We start from the raw sequence: 17395 nt of genomic DNA on the forward strand, positions 1-17395 counted from the left end.
CGAATATCACTAAAGAAAACCGAAACGCTATCTAATGCACAGTAGATAGCGAATATTACCAGTGGAAACCAAAAAGGGTTCTTATGCTCAGAACAGTTATCGGATATAACCAATGGAAACCAAAACGGGATCTTACGCTCAGAACAGTGAACGAATATCACTAAAGGAAACCAAAATGGAAACCAAAATGGGTTCTTATGCTCAGAACAGTTATCGGATATTATCAATGGAAACCAAAAAGGGTTCTTATGCTCAGAACAGTTATCGGATATAACCAATGGAAACCAAAACGGGATCTTACGCTCAGAACAGTGAACGAATATCACTAAAGGAAACCAAAACGCTATCTAATGCACAGTAGATAGCGAATATTACCAATGGAAACCAAAACGTTATATAATGCTCAGTAGTTAGCAGCGGACTATTACCCGCAGAAACCAAATAGCTATTCAATGCTTGAACAGTTAGTAGTTATAACCAATGGAAAAGTAAACCTAGATGGATCTTATGCCAAGAAGTTAGCAGATAATACCAATGGAAAGCAAAATGGGATCTAATGCTTAGAACATTTAGCGGATATTAGCATATGATGTTACAATCAAATCTAATGATCACAATCATCAGTTGTCACTACTACGTAACACAGTATGTAAGGAAACTTTAACACTATAATATTAGTATAAGAGATGACTGTTTGCATATCTTTTTATTTACCATAAACATATGAAATGGAAGTAAATGTTTGACATTTAATTGAATGGTTAAGATGTGTTGGATACAGTCACAAAAAATTGTAATTTCTAACTACATGTGCATGTATACTTTACGACTATATGAAAAACAACGTCTGATAAAAACTTTGAACAACATTGTGGAAATGACGATGTATCGATAACATTTTAAATTAAATGATATTATCATTTAATCTGATAAGAAATAATTGCGTTCCTTGCGAGTGATAAACCATTTCAGTGATCATCAAATTCATCAAATTCATACCCCCGTAAGTCATGATTCTCAAAGCAACAAAACATCTCTATCTTTGATTGGTTTCAAAATCTGAAGTTTGGAAATGAATCATATGTACGCATGTATTCATATCTCAATACATTGTTCTGTTTCAATTATCACTAATTTTTTTTTGCCTTTAGGTTGGCTTCAAATGCTGCTTATATATCAAAGATTCTCTTTTATAAGCTTTTAGGAACTTGATTTGACAAATTTCATCATTTTAATGGGTGGTTTGTCTTTGTCATCTTTGGCAGTTTCTTCTAACTTATGTTTTGGGGTAACGTCACTTTTGATATCTTCTTTTCCCTTTTCACTTGATGAATCTGGTTCAACTTTGTCTTCTGTAGCTGCCTTTGAATCTCCTCTCTCTTCTGACTTTTTCTCTTCTACAGAGTCTTTCCCTTTTGAATCACTACCATGAAATCCAAGTCCAATGTGAGATCTGGGCCCTCCAGCAAATTTATGTTCCAAGCCACCTGTGAACTGCTTTTCTAGATTGCTTGTCATGGTCTCTGTATCATTTGCTGTAAAAAATGAGGAAAAATAAGTTCAAATTAAAAGTATATATAATTTTATAACAGTCATATAGTTATATATACATATAAAATAACAAAATTTATCATTTCCTCTTATTTTTACATATTAGATTCAGTTAGTGTTTTAAAGGGACAATTCACTCAGGCTAATTCTTTTACATAACCAAGAAGCAAAATATGGCATAAATGTATTGTTCTACATTTCTTATGGAACATATAACATGAAATATTGACAAATTCCACGTCATTGTTTAGTATTTTAATTGATACCGTTGTAATTACAAATCGTTGATCAATACGATTAAGCAGGTACAATATGTACGCTGTACCCATACCCGAGCTAAAGTCATGCACGTTAAACAAATGAACTACATAACCACTGAGAAGGTGATAAAATGATTTTTAGGCAAGTCAATTCACATAATAAGGCAAACACACAACTGTCAGAGCGATTGGAGCAGTTCTAGACAAAAGTAGCATTACTCTACGAGCAAGGGACAGAGTTCGGCATACAAGATATTCGACCACAATGTGTAATGGCGGACAGCGAGCGAGTTTGAACATTTCACACGCATTTCACCACCATGGACTTTTCTGGCATATCACAGTAAAACTGACTGATCTAATTTCCATTAGAAATAGTGGTTTTTTTTTCGATATATGTACAAATTATAATGTTCTCTTAGACTGAAATGTCCCTTTAACTCTTTTTTTTTCTCAATCATGTATCAAAAATAAATTAATGTTTTCCATGTAAACATTAATAATTAAAGAAGTAACAGACATATATAGTAAACCGTCTTTGTCATAGGGATAGTTTGTTGTATATATACATATTGCAGTTATATTATAATAATCTTGAAATGAAGATTACTATATTATAACCATGACTTTGTTGTTAGTGTGTTCATTATAAACATGGTTTATTGTAATGCCGTTTTTAACCATTAATACCGAAAGAAGTTACATCAACTATCAGTACTTTGTATTTGCTTTTAAATACCAAAATAAACAATACTCACTTGCTCTACCATGAGACTTCTCTTGGTCTCCAATTACAAATCTGCCCTGGTGTTGTGTCTGTCAAAAGTCCAAAATACAAAATTTTATTAAAGGTCATTGATGTCATAATGATTAACTGGTATGTAATGTAATATGGTGGGAAATAACTCAACTGCCAATATTTCTATTCTGTTCCATCCTCGATACTCCTGGGGTTTATATCACTGTCGTTATATCCACCACTGGATAACTATGTCATAGTAAATCTGAAGGCAACACAAGACACAGATAATTTGGGTCCTTTGATGTACATCAAAAGAATAGAATAACAGTACAGTGTGTGGTTTGAAGTAGAGTTTGACTCTCTCTATAATCTTTAAAGGAAGTATTTGCATGCATGTGAATTGTCAATCTTTTTCTGTTGAGCTGCCCCCAGTTTTACTATGAGATAGCTTAGTCCAGGTATGGATATGACGTCAATGATAGTAACCCCTGGAGATTCCAGGGTGATACTGATCTACTACATATATATATGTTATTATAATTGCATTTTTAATTTTGATGTTAATGCAATTATTGGATTACCTTTGCTGCTCCCATAAGCCGCAGGAATTTTTTCTTGCGGTCATCATCACCAAGCTCAACCTTTTCCCAGCTATTTGCAGAATGTACCTACAAATTAATGAAATTACAAACTTTTGAATAATGGTATCACGAGTTCAATAAATAATTATAAATATATAAATATCAAAGTTATCCTACATTAATTTGTTTAAATTCATTAAAGGTACACTATACGTAACTTTTTAGTTTTTTTTGTAATCACAGACATATACAATGATCGAACATTGTACCAATTACCTAGAATAAAGATGATAGACGTATATTTTAACATTTGTCAGTGCAGATAAACCTATGATATCGAGCAGTCGAAAATCGTCTTGTAAACATACCTGTCATCTTCAAACAGTCGTCATTGCCGTACCATCAATTATCGAAGCGTTATAAGGTCTACACATTTACACGTTGATGCAGTATGCAATCCACTTATTTCAAAGTAAGTTAAAAAGTTATCCAGTTGGTAATTACGTTTATCGACTAATTAAACCTGATCTATAGGTATGTGCCAAATTTTTTTAAATATTCAATAATTAAATTAGTCAGTCAAATCATTTAATCAAGTATCAGGATAATATACAGACATACTATTAATTAGTGGAGGGAATTACCAATATATTATAATCATACAAATTAAGCTTTATAATCCTTTTTATAGCAATATAATTAATTTCAAATTGATAAGTCTCAAGGTAAAACAAAAAACATGCTTAATATGTATTAGGAATGAAAGTTGTATGATGTTTATATGTTATATAACTGTTTGATAAAACTTTGGAAAAATAAAATAAATACAAAAAAAAAAAAAAAAAAAATAGAAATATGTCTTTTAGACATTAATATATATAAGTGCTTGCAAACTACTAGCTGCAATATTGTAGCTCAAAAGACTTATAGACAGAAACTGGTGTCGTCTTTAGAGATATTGGTGCCTATTACTACTAATGGAGCAAAGTAACGATTATGCAAACCAATATTATATCGTTTGCATGCCTTTTATCTTACTTGTTTTATATTGCTTACCTACTAGGCAATAAAACTGAACAATATACAAGAGGCCCAGAGGGCCTGTATCGCTCACCTGGTTTGTAATGCCAAGTAATGTTCTGAATACAGGTTCATTGTTTCTTTTCTGAAGGAATTTTAATATTAACCTCAAAATCCCCTATTGGGCCCCACCCCTCCCGCCCCCAGGGGGTCAGAGCCAAAATTTATACAAGTTCTGTTCCCCTTTGCCCAAGGATGTTTATGGCCAAATTTGGTCACAATCCAAGCAAAACTCTAGGACAAGAAGTGATTTATAGGATTTACCTCTATTTCCCCTATTGGGCCCCACCCGTCCTGCCCTCGGGGGGCCAGAGTCAAAATTTATACAAGTTCTGTTCCCCTTCCCCCAAGGATGTTTGTGGCCAAATTTGGTAACAATCCATGCAGAACTCTATGACTAGTAGCGATTTAAAGGATTTACCTCTATTTCCCCTATTGGGCCCCGCCCCTCCTGCCCCGGGGGGGTCAGAGCCAAAATTTATACAAGTTCTGTTCCCCTTCCCCCAAGGATGTTTGTGGCCAAATTTGGTTACATTCCATTCAGAACTCTATGACTTGTGGCGATTTAAAGGATTTACCTCTATTTCCCCTGAGGGGCTCCGCCCCTCCTGCCCCCGGGGGACCAGAGCCAAAATTTATACAAGTTCTGTTCCCCTTCCCCAAAGGATGTTTGTGGCCAAATTTGGTTACCTTCCATTCAGAACTCTATGACAAGTAGCGATTTAAAGGATTTACCTCTATTTCCCCTATTGGGCCCCGCCCCTCATGCCCCTGGGGGATCAGAGCCAAAATTTATACAAGTTCTGTTTCCCTTCCCCCAAGGATGTTTGTGGCCAAATTTGGTTACAATTCATGTAGAACTCTATGACTAGTAGCAATTTAAAGGATTTACCTCTATTTCCCCTATTGGGCCCCGCCCCTCCTGTCCCCAGGGGACCAGAGTCAAAATTTATACAAGTTCTGTTCCCCTTCCCCCAAGGATGTTTGTGGCCAAATTTGGTTACAATTCATGTAGAACTCTATGACTAGTAGCGATTTAAAGGATTTACCTCTATTTCCCCTATTGGGCCCCGCCCCTCCTGCCCCCGGGGGACCAGAGCCAAAATTTATACAAGTTCTGTTCCCCTTCCCCAAAGGATGTTTTTGGCCAAATTTGGTTACATTCCATTCAGAGCTCTATGACAAGTAGCGATTTAAAGGATTTACCTCTATTTCCCCTATTGGGCCCCGCCCCTCCTGCCCCGGGAGGGACAGAGCCAAAATTTATACAAGTTCTGTTCCCCCTCCCCCAAGGATGTTTGTGGCCAAATTTGGTTACAATCCATGCAGAACTCTATGACTAGTAGCAATTTAAAGGATTTACCTCTATTTCCCCTATTGGGCCCCGCCCCTCCTGTCCCCAGGGGACCAGAGTCAAAATTTATACAAGTTCTGTTCCCCTTCCCCAAAGGATGTTTGTGGCCAAATTTGGTTACATTCCATTCAGAGCTCTATGACGAGAAGCGATTTAAAGTATTTACCTTTATTACCCCTATTGGGCCCCGCCCCTCCTGACCCGGGGGATCAGAGCCAAAATTTATACAAGTTCTGTTCCCCTTCCCCCAAGGATGTTTGTGGCCAAATTTAGTTACATTCCATTCAGAACTCTATGACTAGTAGCGATTTAAAGGATTTACCTCTATTTCCCCTATTGGGCCCCGCCCTTCCTGCCCCTGGGGGATCAGAGCCAAAATTTATATAAGTTCTGTTTCCCTTACCCCAAGGATGTTTGTGGCCAAATTTGGTTACTATTCATGTAGAGCTCTAGGAATAGTAGCGATTTAAAGGATTTACCTCTATTTCCCCTATTGGGCCCCGCCCCTACTGCCCCCAGGGTACCAGAGTCAAAATTTATACAAGTTCTGTTCCCCTTCTCCCAAGGATGTTTATGGCCAAATTTGGTTACATTCCATTCAGAACTTTATGACTAGTAGCAATTTAAAGGATTTACCTCTATTACCCCTATTGGGCCCCGCCCCTCCTGCCCCCGGGGGACCAGAGCCAAAATTTATACAAGTTCTGTTCCCCTTCCCCCAAGGATGTTTGTGGCCAAATTTAGTTACATTCCATTCAGAACTCTATGACTATAAGTGGCGATTTAAAGGATTTACCTCTATTTCCCCTATTGGGCCCCGCCCCTCCTGCCCCCGGGGGACCAGAGTCAAAATTTACACAAGTTCTGTTCCCCTTCCCCAAAGGATGTTTGTGGCCAAATTTGGTTACATTCCATTCAGAGCTCTATGACGAGAAGCGATTTAAAGTATTTTCCTTTCTTACCCCTATTGGGCCCCGCCCCTCCTGCCCCCAGGGGGTCAGAGCCAAAATTTATACAAGTTCTGTTCCCCTTCCCCAAAGGATGTTTGTGGCCAAATTTAGTTACATTCCATTCAGAACTCTACGACAAGTAGCGATTTAAAGGATTTACCTCTATTTCCCCTATTGGGCCCTGCCCCTCCTGCCCCTGGGGGACCAGAGCCAAAATGTATACAAGTTCTGTTCCCCTTACCCCAAGGATGTTTGTGGCCAAATTTGGTTACATTCCATTCAGAACTCTATGACTAGTAGCAATTTAAAGGATTTACCTCTATTTCCCCTATTGGGCCCCGCCCCTCCTGTCCCCAGGGGACCAGAGTCAAAATTTATACAAGTTCTGTTCCCCTTCCCCCAAGGATGTTTGTGGCCAAATTTGGTTACAATTCATGTAGAACTCTATGACTAGTAGCGATTTAAAGGATTTACCTCTATTTCCCCTATTGGGCCCCGCCCCTCCTGCCCCCGGGGGACCAGAGCCAAAATTTATACAAGTTCTGTTCCCCTTCCCCAAAGGATGTTTTTTGGCCAAATTTGGTTACATTCCATTCAGAGCTCTATGACAAGTAGCGATTTAAAGGATTTACCTCTATTTCCCCTATTGGGCCCCGCCCCTCCTGCCCCGGGAGGGACAGAGCCAAAATTTATACAAGTTCTGTTTCCCCTCCCCCAAGGATGTTTGTGGCCAAATTTGGTTACAATCCATGCAGAACTCTATGACTAGTAGCAATTTAAAGGATTTACCTCTATTTCCCCTATTGGGCCCCGCCCCTCCTGTCCCCAGGGGACCAGAGTCAAAATTTATACAAGTTCTGTTCCCCTTCCCCCAAGGATGTTTGTGGCCAAATTTGGTTACAATTCATGTAGAACTCTATGACTAGTAGCGATTTAAAGGATTTACCTCTATTTCCCCTATTGGGCCCCGCCCCTCCTGCCCCCGGGGGACCAGAGCCAAAATTTATACAAGTTCTGTTCCCCTTCCCCAAAGGATGTTTGTGGCCAAATTTGGTTACATTCCATTCAGAGCTCTATGACAAGTAGCGATTTAAAGGATTTACCTCTATTACCCATATTGGGCCCCGCCCCTCCTGCCCCCGGGGGACCAGAGCCAAAATTTATACAAGTTCTGTTCCCCTTCCCCAAAGGATGTTTGTGGCCAAATTTGGTTACATTCCATTCAGAGCTCTATGACGAGAAGCGATTTAAAGTATTTACCTTTATTACCCCTATTGGGCCCCGCCCCTCCTGACCCGGGGGATCAGAGCCAAAATTTATACAAGTTCTGTTCCCCTTCCCCCAAGGATGTTTGTGGCCAAATTTAGTTACATTCCATTCAGAACTCTATGACTAGTAGCGATTTAAAGGATTTACCTCTATTTCCCCTATTGGGCCCCGCCCCTCCTGCCCCTGGGGGATCAGAGCCAAAATTTATATAAGTTCTGTTTCCCTTACCCCAAGGATGTTTGTGGCCAAATTTGGTTACAATTCATGTAGAGCTCTAGGACTAGTAGCGATTTAAAGGATTTACCTCTATTTCCCCTATTGGGCCCCGCCCCTCCTGCCCCCAGGGGACCAGAGTCAAAATTTATACAAGTTCTGTTCCCCTTCTCCCAAGGATGTTTGTGGCCAAATTTGGTTACATTCCATTCAGAACTTTATGACTAGTAGCAATTTAAAGGATTTACCTCTATTACCCCTATTGGGCCCCGCCCCTCCTGCCCCCGGGGGACCAGAGCCAAAATTTATACAAGTTCTGTTCCCCTTCCCCCAAGGATGTTTGTGGCCAAATTTAGTTACATTCCATTCAGAACTCTATGACTAGTGGCGATTTAAAGGATTTACCTCTATTTCCCCTATTGGGCCCCGCCCCTCCTGCCCCCGGGGGGTCAGAGCCAAAATTTATACAAGTTCTGTTCCCCTTCCCCAAAGGATGTTTGTGGCCAAATTTAGTTACATTCCATTCAGAACTCTACGACAAGTAGCGATTTAAAGGATTTACCTCTATTTCCCCTATTGGGCCCTGCCCCTCCTGCCCCCGGGGGACCAGAGCCAAAATTTATACAAGTTCTGTTCCCCTTACCCCAAGGATGTTTGTGGCCAAATTTGGTTACATTCCATTCAGAACTCTATGACTAGTAGCAATTTAAAGGATTTACCTCTATTTCCCCTATTGGGCCCCGCCCCTCCTGTCCCCAGGGGACCAGAGTCAAAATTTATACAAGTTCTGTTCCCCTTCCCCCAAGGATGTTTGTGGCCAAATTTGGTTACAATTCATGTAGAACTCTATGACTAGTAGCGATTTAAAGGATTTACCTCTATTTCCCCTATTGGGCCCCGCCCCTCCTGCCCCCGGGGGACCAGAGCCAAAATTTATACAAGTTCTGTTCCCCTTCCCCAAAGGATGTTTGTGGCCAAATTTGGTTACATTCCATTCAGAGCTCTATGACAAGTAGCGATTTAAAGGATTTACCTCTATTTCCCCTATTGGGCCCCGCCCCTCCTGCCCCGGGAGGGACAGAGCCAAAATTTATACAAGTTCTGTTCCCCCTCCCCCAAGGATGTTTGTGGCCAAATTTGGTTACAATCCATGCAGAACTCTATGACTAGTAGCAATTTAAAGGATTTACCTCTATTTCCCCTATTGGGCCCCGCCCCTCCTGTCCCCAGGGGACCAGAGTCAAAATTTATACAAGTTCTGTTCCCCTTCCCCCAAGGATGTTTGTGGCCAAATTTGGTTACAATTCATGTAGAACTCTATGACTAGTAGCGATTTAAAGGATTTACCTCTATTTCCCCTATTGGGCCCCGCCCCTCCTGCCCCCGGGGGACCAGAGCCAAAATTTATACAAGTTCTGTTCCCCTTCCCCAAAGGATGTTTTTGGCCAAATTTGGTTACATTCCATTCAGAGCTCTATGACAAGTAGCGATTTAAAGGATTTACCTCTATTTCCCCTATTGGGCCCCGCCCCTCCTGCCCCGGGAGGGACAGAGCCAAAATTTATACAAGTTCTGTTCCCCCTCCCCCAAGGATGTTTGTGGCCAAATTTGGTTACAATCCATGCAGAACTCTATGACTAGTAGCAATTTAAAGGATTTACCTCTATTTCCCCTATTGGGCCCCGCCCCTCCTGTCCCCAGGGGACCAGAGTCAAAATTTATACAAGTTCTGTTCCCCTTCCCCCAAGGATGTTTGTGGCCAAATTTGGTTACAATTCATGTAGAACTCTATGACTAGTAGCGATTTAAAGGATTTACCTCTATTTCCCCTATTGGGCCCCGCCCCTCCTGCCCCCGGGGGACCAGAGCCAAAATTTATACAAGTTCTGTTCCCCTTCCCCAAAGGATGTTTTTGGCCAAATTTGGTTACATTCCATTCAGAGCTCTATGACAAGTAGCGATTTAAAGGATTTACCTCTATTTCCCCAATTGGGCCCCGCCCCTCCTGCCCCGGGAGGGACAGAGCCAAAATTTATACAAGTTCTGTTCCCCCTCCCCCAAGGATGTTTGTGGCCAAATTTGGTTACAATCCATGCAGAACTCTATGACTAGTAGCGATTTAAAGGAAATGTTGACGGACGGACGGACGGACGGACGGACGACGGACGGACGGACGGACGGACGACGGACGCAGCGCCATGACATAAGCTCACCGGCCCTTCGGGCCAGGTGAGCTAAAAATATGTAATTCTCAGCAAAACATTATTTTTGGACATATACATATGAAGGCCTTTCTGAAGAGAATCTATATGGCAAGTCTACAAATTATGAAGTTGACGTCTTGTGGGCGGTACGGTAGATACATGTATTAAGAATGATAGTTATGTTTAATTTGGACAAAAATATTATGCAAATTCTTGTATACGCATGTATAGAAAATTGTGCCCGAGTGTTTTTCGGAGGCACTGCTCCACTATGACACATAGGGACCAATTCGTACCCGGCCGAAAGGTATAGTAGGCCGGGTACGTATATTCGTTCTAGCTAAGTACTTCCTAACCTTTATTTCCAATATGAAATCATCCTTGGCAACAGGTGCCCCCGTGTATGTTGCACTTTCCCTCATTTTCCTTTTCTACTACTGCAAGGAGATGGTTTACACCCTTGGTGTATTGTAATAAGAGGGAAGCTCTTTCGACGCGCGAAGCGCGTCGAAAATCGAAGCTCTGTTCCGGTAACATGTACGTAAGCAAAAGTACATATTGAGATCAATGACCAAAGCATGCATGGATAGCTAAATTTTTTTTCGTACTTCCGGTTTAACCTGCGTTGCTCCGGTACTGCTCTCCCCAGTAAATATAAATTTACCTAATGCAAATGCATAATAGGAGTAATCAACAAGAGGCCCATGGGCCTTAACGGTCATCTGACTAATAGTACAATACAACATAGTCGTTTAAAGATTTTAGCCTATTTGACCCCTATGACCTTGAATGAAGATCAAGGTCATTCATTTGAACAAAATTGGTAGCCCTTCATCCCAGCATGCGACAGGCCTAATATCAGGTCTCTAGGCCTCTTAGTTATTCACAAGAACTTGTTTAAAGGATTTTAGCCTATTTGACCCCTGTGACCTTGAATGAAGGTCATAGGTCATTTATTTGAACAGACTTGGTAGCCCTTCATCCCAGCATGTCACAGGCCCAATATCAGTACCCTGGGCCTTCTGGTTCTTGAGAAGAAGTCGTTTAAAGATTTTAGCCTTTTTGACCCCTTTGACCCTGAATGAAGGTCAAGGTCATTTATTTGAACAAACTTGGTAGCCCTTCATCCATGCATCCTACAGGCCCAATATCAGTACCCTGGGCCTTCTGGTTCTTGAGAAGAAGTCGTTTAAAGATTTTAGCCTTTTTGACCCCTTTGACCTTGAATGAAGGTCAAGGTCATTCATTTGAACAAACTTGGTAGCCCTTCATCCCAGCATGTCACAGGCCCAATATCAGTACCCTGGGCCTTCTGGTTCTCGAGAAGAAGTCGTTTAAAGATTTTAGCCTATTTGACCCCTTTGACCTTGAATGAAGGTCAAGGTCATTCATTTGAACAAACTTGGTAGCCCTTCATCCCAGCATGCCACAGGCCTAATATCAGGTCTCTAGGCCTCTTAGTTATTCACAAGAAGTTGTTTAAAGGATTTTAGCCTATTTGACCCCTGTGACCTTGAATGAAGGTCAAGGTCATTTATTTGAACAAACTTGGTAGCCCTTCATCCCAGCATCCTACAGGCCCAATATCAGTACACTGGGCCTTCTGGTTCTTGAGAAGAAGTCGTTTAAAGATTTAAGCCTATTTGACCCCTTTGACCTTGAATGAAGGTCAAGGTCATTCATTTGAACAAACTTGGTAGCCCTTCATCCCAGCATGTCACAGGCCCAATATCAGTACCCTGGGCCTTCTGGTTCTCGAGAAGAAGTCGTTTAAAGATTTTAGCCTATTTGACCCCTTTGACCTTGAATGAAGGTCAAGGTCATTCATTTGAACAAACTTGGTAGCCCTTCATCCCAGCATGCCACAGGCCTAATATCAGGTCTCTAGGCCTCTTAGTTATTCACAAGAAGTTGTTTAAAGGATTTTAGCCTATTTGACCCCTGTGACCTTGAATGAAGGTCAAGGTCATTTATTTGAACAAACTTGGTAGCCCTTCATCCCAGCATCCTACAGGCCCAATATCAGTACCCTAGGCCTTCTGGTTCTTGAGAAGAAGTTGTTTAAAGGATTTTAGCCTATTTGACCCTGTGACCTTAAATGAAGGTCAAGGTCATTCATTTGAACAAACTTCGTAGCCCTTCATCCCAGCATGCCACAGGCCAAATATCAGGTCTCTAGGCCTCTTAGTTATTCACAAGAAGTTGTTTAAAGGATTTTAGACTATTTGACCCCTGTGACCTTTAATGAAGGTCAAGGTCATTTATTTGAACAAACTTGGTAGCCCTTCATCCCAGCATCCTACAGGCCCAAAATCAGTACCCTAGGCCTTCTGGTTCTTGAGAAGAAGTTGTTTAAAGGATTTTAGCCTATTTGACCCTGTGACCTTAAATGAAGGTCAAGGTCATTTATTTGAACAAACTTGGTAGCCCTTTGTCCCAGCATCCTACAGGCCGAATATCAGTACCCTGGGCCTTCTGGTGTTTGAGAAGAAGTTGTTTAAAGATTTTAGCCTATTTGACCCCTGTGACCTTGAATGAAGGTCAAGGTCATTCATTTGAACAAACTTGGTAGCCCTTCATCCCAGCAACCTACAGGCCAAATATGAGTACCCTGGGCCTTCCGGTTATTGAGAAGAAGTCGTTTGAATGAAAAGTTTACGGACGGCGGACGGCGGACGGCGGACGGCGCACGACGACGGACGGTGCATGATGACAATAGGTCATCCTGACCCTTTGGGTCAGATGACCTAAAAATTTAAAACCATTTTTTAAATGATAATAATAACTCTTTGAAAATTAAAAGCTATGGAATGCAGTCAAAATATCCACCAAGCGAAGATGATCACAAGGAACCATGACGTCACATCACGTCAACAAATGGCGCGAAATCATAGGATTCGCATACGCGGCACTTCAGGCCTTGCATGGACACAGAGAAATCCGAATCTTTGAGTTCATTTCTTTGAGTTAGACTAATATTAGTTAGACAATTATTTTATAATACACTTTAATAGTTTAAAGTACGTTATTTTATTTCTAAATTATGTCTTCTACGTGAATTAGAAAATATAATAAACAAGTAGAGCTTCGCTCTTACCATGCCGTGCATGATTCATATTAAATACTTTCCTTTATTTCGTCAGAACTTTAAATGTGAAATACCTTTGAACTTTGTTAAGTGTGTTCTTTGTTACATAGAAGTGTGTTTATTATTATATAGATATTGATACAATAGACTTGTTTCGTTGTTCAAAATAGTCGTCCACTAGAACACTGTCCAGTCTCGACTTACCTGTGCCTCGCTTGAACGCCTTTCTGGGGTACATTAGATCTCTTACGCAAGGATGTGTGATTTTAGAAATATTTCTTAGAACTGCAGCAAATGTGGACTATGGTCACAGGATTTAGTAAGTGATTGTGGAATGTACACCTAGGACGATATGAAATAAATTAAATATGTGGCCTGTACTAAAAGTTATGCGTTAAAAAAGTTATTTCGTCACTTTCTTTTATTGACTACTTAAACCTGATTTGCGTTGTATTGTTCCAGAAGTTTCTGAAGTCGATCAGATGCTTAGAATATCGTGACCGATGCAAGAGTTTGTATGATACGCTGCTTAAAGTTTACACAAAACAAATGCCTTTAGCACTGTGTAATGTCACTGTTCTTAATTTATAGTAGGTTAACGCTGATAAGTTTATCTTAGTATAAGTTTTTGAAAGGTTGGTGTCACAGCGAAATCTATTAAAGCCCCATTATGTTTTGGGGTGAAAAATATCGTCATAAAGTACCAAACTTTGCTGAATAGTAGAACATATATCCTTATGAAAATATCCGCTAATAAAAATGCCCAACATTTCCATGTTTTTAAAAAACAATAGAAAATCCCTCTTCGGAGAGGGGGAAATCCGTAGTTCCGCCCCAGAGCCAAAACAATCTAGTACGCATGCGTAGGCACAAAAAAAGTGGAATTACCCTAACAAACTTCAACATCGTGCATGGCGAACGCACTGATGACTCGCCAAATACGTGTCAGCGAACACACATGGGTCCGTTCTTCACCACGTGCACGTTCCTTCAAACAACGACAATTTAGCGGTCAAGTTGCATTGCTCGATCTCGATCGACTGCACGTTACGAACCCACGCATTCCACGCGTGGACCTACAAATACACGTTGTACATGCATGTATTTACATGTAGTTTCTATATAAAACTAGGCTAAAACTATTCAAAAAGTGTTTGTTCTTGAATGGAAAGCAAGCATTTAACCAAATTATAATTACAATGGTATTTGCTGATCTTATGTATTTTGTAATAAAGATTTATAGATGCCTATAGGGTCTAATCTAGCTTTATTGAAATGTACATCAAAACTGAACACATCGAAACCGAACACATGTACGTTTGTGTTACCTGATGAGGCCTCCCACGGGGTGACTCGCCAAACTCGTAAACAAATGAAAGTAAACACAAACACGCCATGTCGTTACCTGCTATATAGATATTACACTTTGTTTCTTTTTATAATAATACAGCGATGTATACATACATACGAAGTCTGGAAAGCCTACATGTTCTACTCCATCGAAGACTTAGACCAGTGTTTGAGACAACAGGGTCAACGACGATATCGGCATTATCGGATATATCAATGACAAGATATCATGATCATGAATTACTAACTGAGTACAATCCACATTGTAGCATAAGATTATTATTATGAACTTTGTAATTACTACATGCAAAAACATATATACATAATATATGTTTATGGTACATGTAAAGATACATGTATATGAACCAAAGGTGTTTGGCTCTATAGACTTTTTTCTCTCTCTCTCTCTCTATATATATATATATACATGTACAAATGTATATGCAATACTGTGTCAATATATAAAGAGAGAAAAATGTCTATAGAGCCAAACACCAGTGCATGAACCACATTTAGGCCAATATGATTCATTTTTATCTCATAATTCATTGCATGCACGGGACAGTAAAAGGAATGCATGTACAAAATGTAAAATAGTTTGGTTTGATTGAATAGTACTAAGAAATGGAGTATAAAAACAGTCCGTTAATGATTTCTATACATTTCATCAAGCGAAGATAACCTGGATCAGTCCATCCTCGATACTCCAGGGGTTCCGATCACATACGATCTCTACACCCCTGGACTATCTCATAGTAAAACTGAAGGCAGTTCAGAAGAAAATATCTGACCAATCACAGGCCTGCAAAGATTTCCTTTGAAGACTACAGAGAGAGCGACACCCAACTTCAAAGCCACACAGTCGACCTCAGTGTACCGTTATACGGTTCTTTTGATGTACATCAAAGGACTAAATTACCTGTTCTTTCCAGTTGCCTCCAGTTTTACTATGAGATAGTCCAGGGGTGTAGAGATCGTATGTGATCGGAACCCCTGGAGTATCGAGGATGGGATCAGTTCTTCATTAAAAGAAGAGAAAATGAGGAAAATATCCGTTTAAATAAGACTGGTAAAGTCCTAGCAAGCATCACGAACTTATTTTTTCTCACATATTTTATTTATGGCATAAACATTTAGACTTGCTCCATAAATCGAACTTTTCCTGTGAAAACAAATGGGCTGAATGCTAATAAACATAATTCACGTTCAGCGAAGAGAAATTTCAGTTTCAATTCCCTTTTCCTTTTTACTACGTACATGTAAGAATTACGTACCGACGGCAAATGATAGTCCACCAGGTAGTATCAAGGGTCAAAATAATATATGTTGTGTCTTTTTAATGATGAAACTCCAATTGTCTGACAATATTTATATCCCCTTAGTTCACTCTAATATATACTGACGTTTGTACTAATATAAATACGAGTCTTTGATTAGTTAATTCGCTCCGTGTACATAAAATTGTTGGCCTATATTTAAAAATGCCCATACGATAATTAAGACTCATGCACCTGGTAATCACTACTTGATGTATATACACGCATACTCTGATGAAATGTATAATTATCCTTTTATAAATACACGAAACGTAATCTAGAAACATTTAATCAATTAATTATACAGAAATGAAATCTCGACAGGTATTGCATGGTATATAGCCCCTTCATCTATATGTACATGTATAAGTTATAATACATGTATATAGTAATTGAGCTATTAGTCCACCTCTTTACGTACATTCTGTATGTTCTAATTAAGTATTTAGATATACTGTACTCTCTTTACTCTCAAATTATGAATAGATTAGTAGTATCATGGTATTTATTTTTCTATTTATAGTTTTGGATTAATACTGTATTTATCTCAAATTATTACACGAGAGGAAAGAAAATCAACCGATCATCACCAAAATTGACACGGCCACGTGTTTATATTTGTACGATAAAATACCCCATATGGTGCCCCATGTGTGCATTTCACTATTTACATCCACTATTTTTCGATTATACGTATTTTTGTATTAAGCTTTATATAAACTATATGTAACCTTTGACAGGACACATTTATAATCTGTGAAATCTAATGTATCATATACTAAAACAATTATAGAACATTGTATTGCTCACCGTTTCCTCAAAACTGCCCTCTGTCTCGGCCATGCTTGTTTTGTTTACTATATCCGGGTATCGAACATATACGTATACACGAGGTATTTTTAACTATGCAAATCAACCCGTTCTATTTTAAGAATTCTTTGCTAATTGATTATTGCGTAATAATCTTCATTGGAAAGAAACCAAATGAAGAACCTTTCATAAGGGATGTTCATGTATATTTTAGCCAAGTTTGGTGAAAGCATAATGGGACTTTAAACAGTGTAATACACCGACTCCCAGTATCGCGTGAGCAGCTGGAATCTGCGTATATAGCGGATGTACACAGACTCTACATCCAACAATAAAAATAATAAAGCGAGTACACTTGCACTAAAAAAAATATACTTACGGTATATTTATATTAAATGAGATACTACAAAGTACATGTAGCGTTATTGAGTAAGCCTACTTTGTATGTATGTATGTATGTATATTTGTACATTTTCTATGTATACATGTAGATGTAGGTACATTTTAGATGTTTGTGACATTCAATTCTACCAGAAACATATGTGCATATTGTACAGTATATGTTTCTGGTGCCAGCGCATAGTTTCCGCCGCCAACTTTCATTCTCTGCAAACACATTTCATATTT

The 17395-nt window shown here is 39.5% G+C and overlaps 1 protein-coding gene across 2 annotated transcripts in view; it reads right to left on the minus strand.

The window, feature by feature from the left end:
* LOC138325465 (beta-1,4-N-acetylgalactosaminyltransferase bre-4-like) overlaps window positions 1-17395 on the minus strand; it is a 37349-nt gene that overhangs the window by 18465 nt on the left and 1489 nt on the right. The window contains exons 2-4 of one of the 2 annotated variants that reach the window (XM_069271156.1): window positions 3135-3221; window positions 2570-2627; window positions 688-1535 (exon numbers count right to left, since the gene is read on the minus strand). The exons of the other annotated variant lie outside the window; for it this stretch is intronic. Coding sequence (XP_069127257.1) covers window positions 1201-1535; window positions 2570-2627; window positions 3135-3221 — 480 coding nt within the window. The 3' untranslated portion in view covers window positions 688-1200. Of the gene's footprint in view, window positions 1-687; window positions 1536-2569; window positions 2628-3134; window positions 3222-17395 lie in introns of those variants that run through there. 2 annotated transcript variants of the gene reach the window in all.

The sequence above is a fragment of the Argopecten irradians genome, chromosome 1, assembly GCF_041381155.1.
Source record: "Argopecten irradians isolate NY chromosome 1, Ai_NY, whole genome shotgun sequence".
Classification (NCBI taxonomy): domain Eukaryota; kingdom Metazoa; phylum Mollusca; class Bivalvia; order Pectinida; family Pectinidae; genus Argopecten; species Argopecten irradians.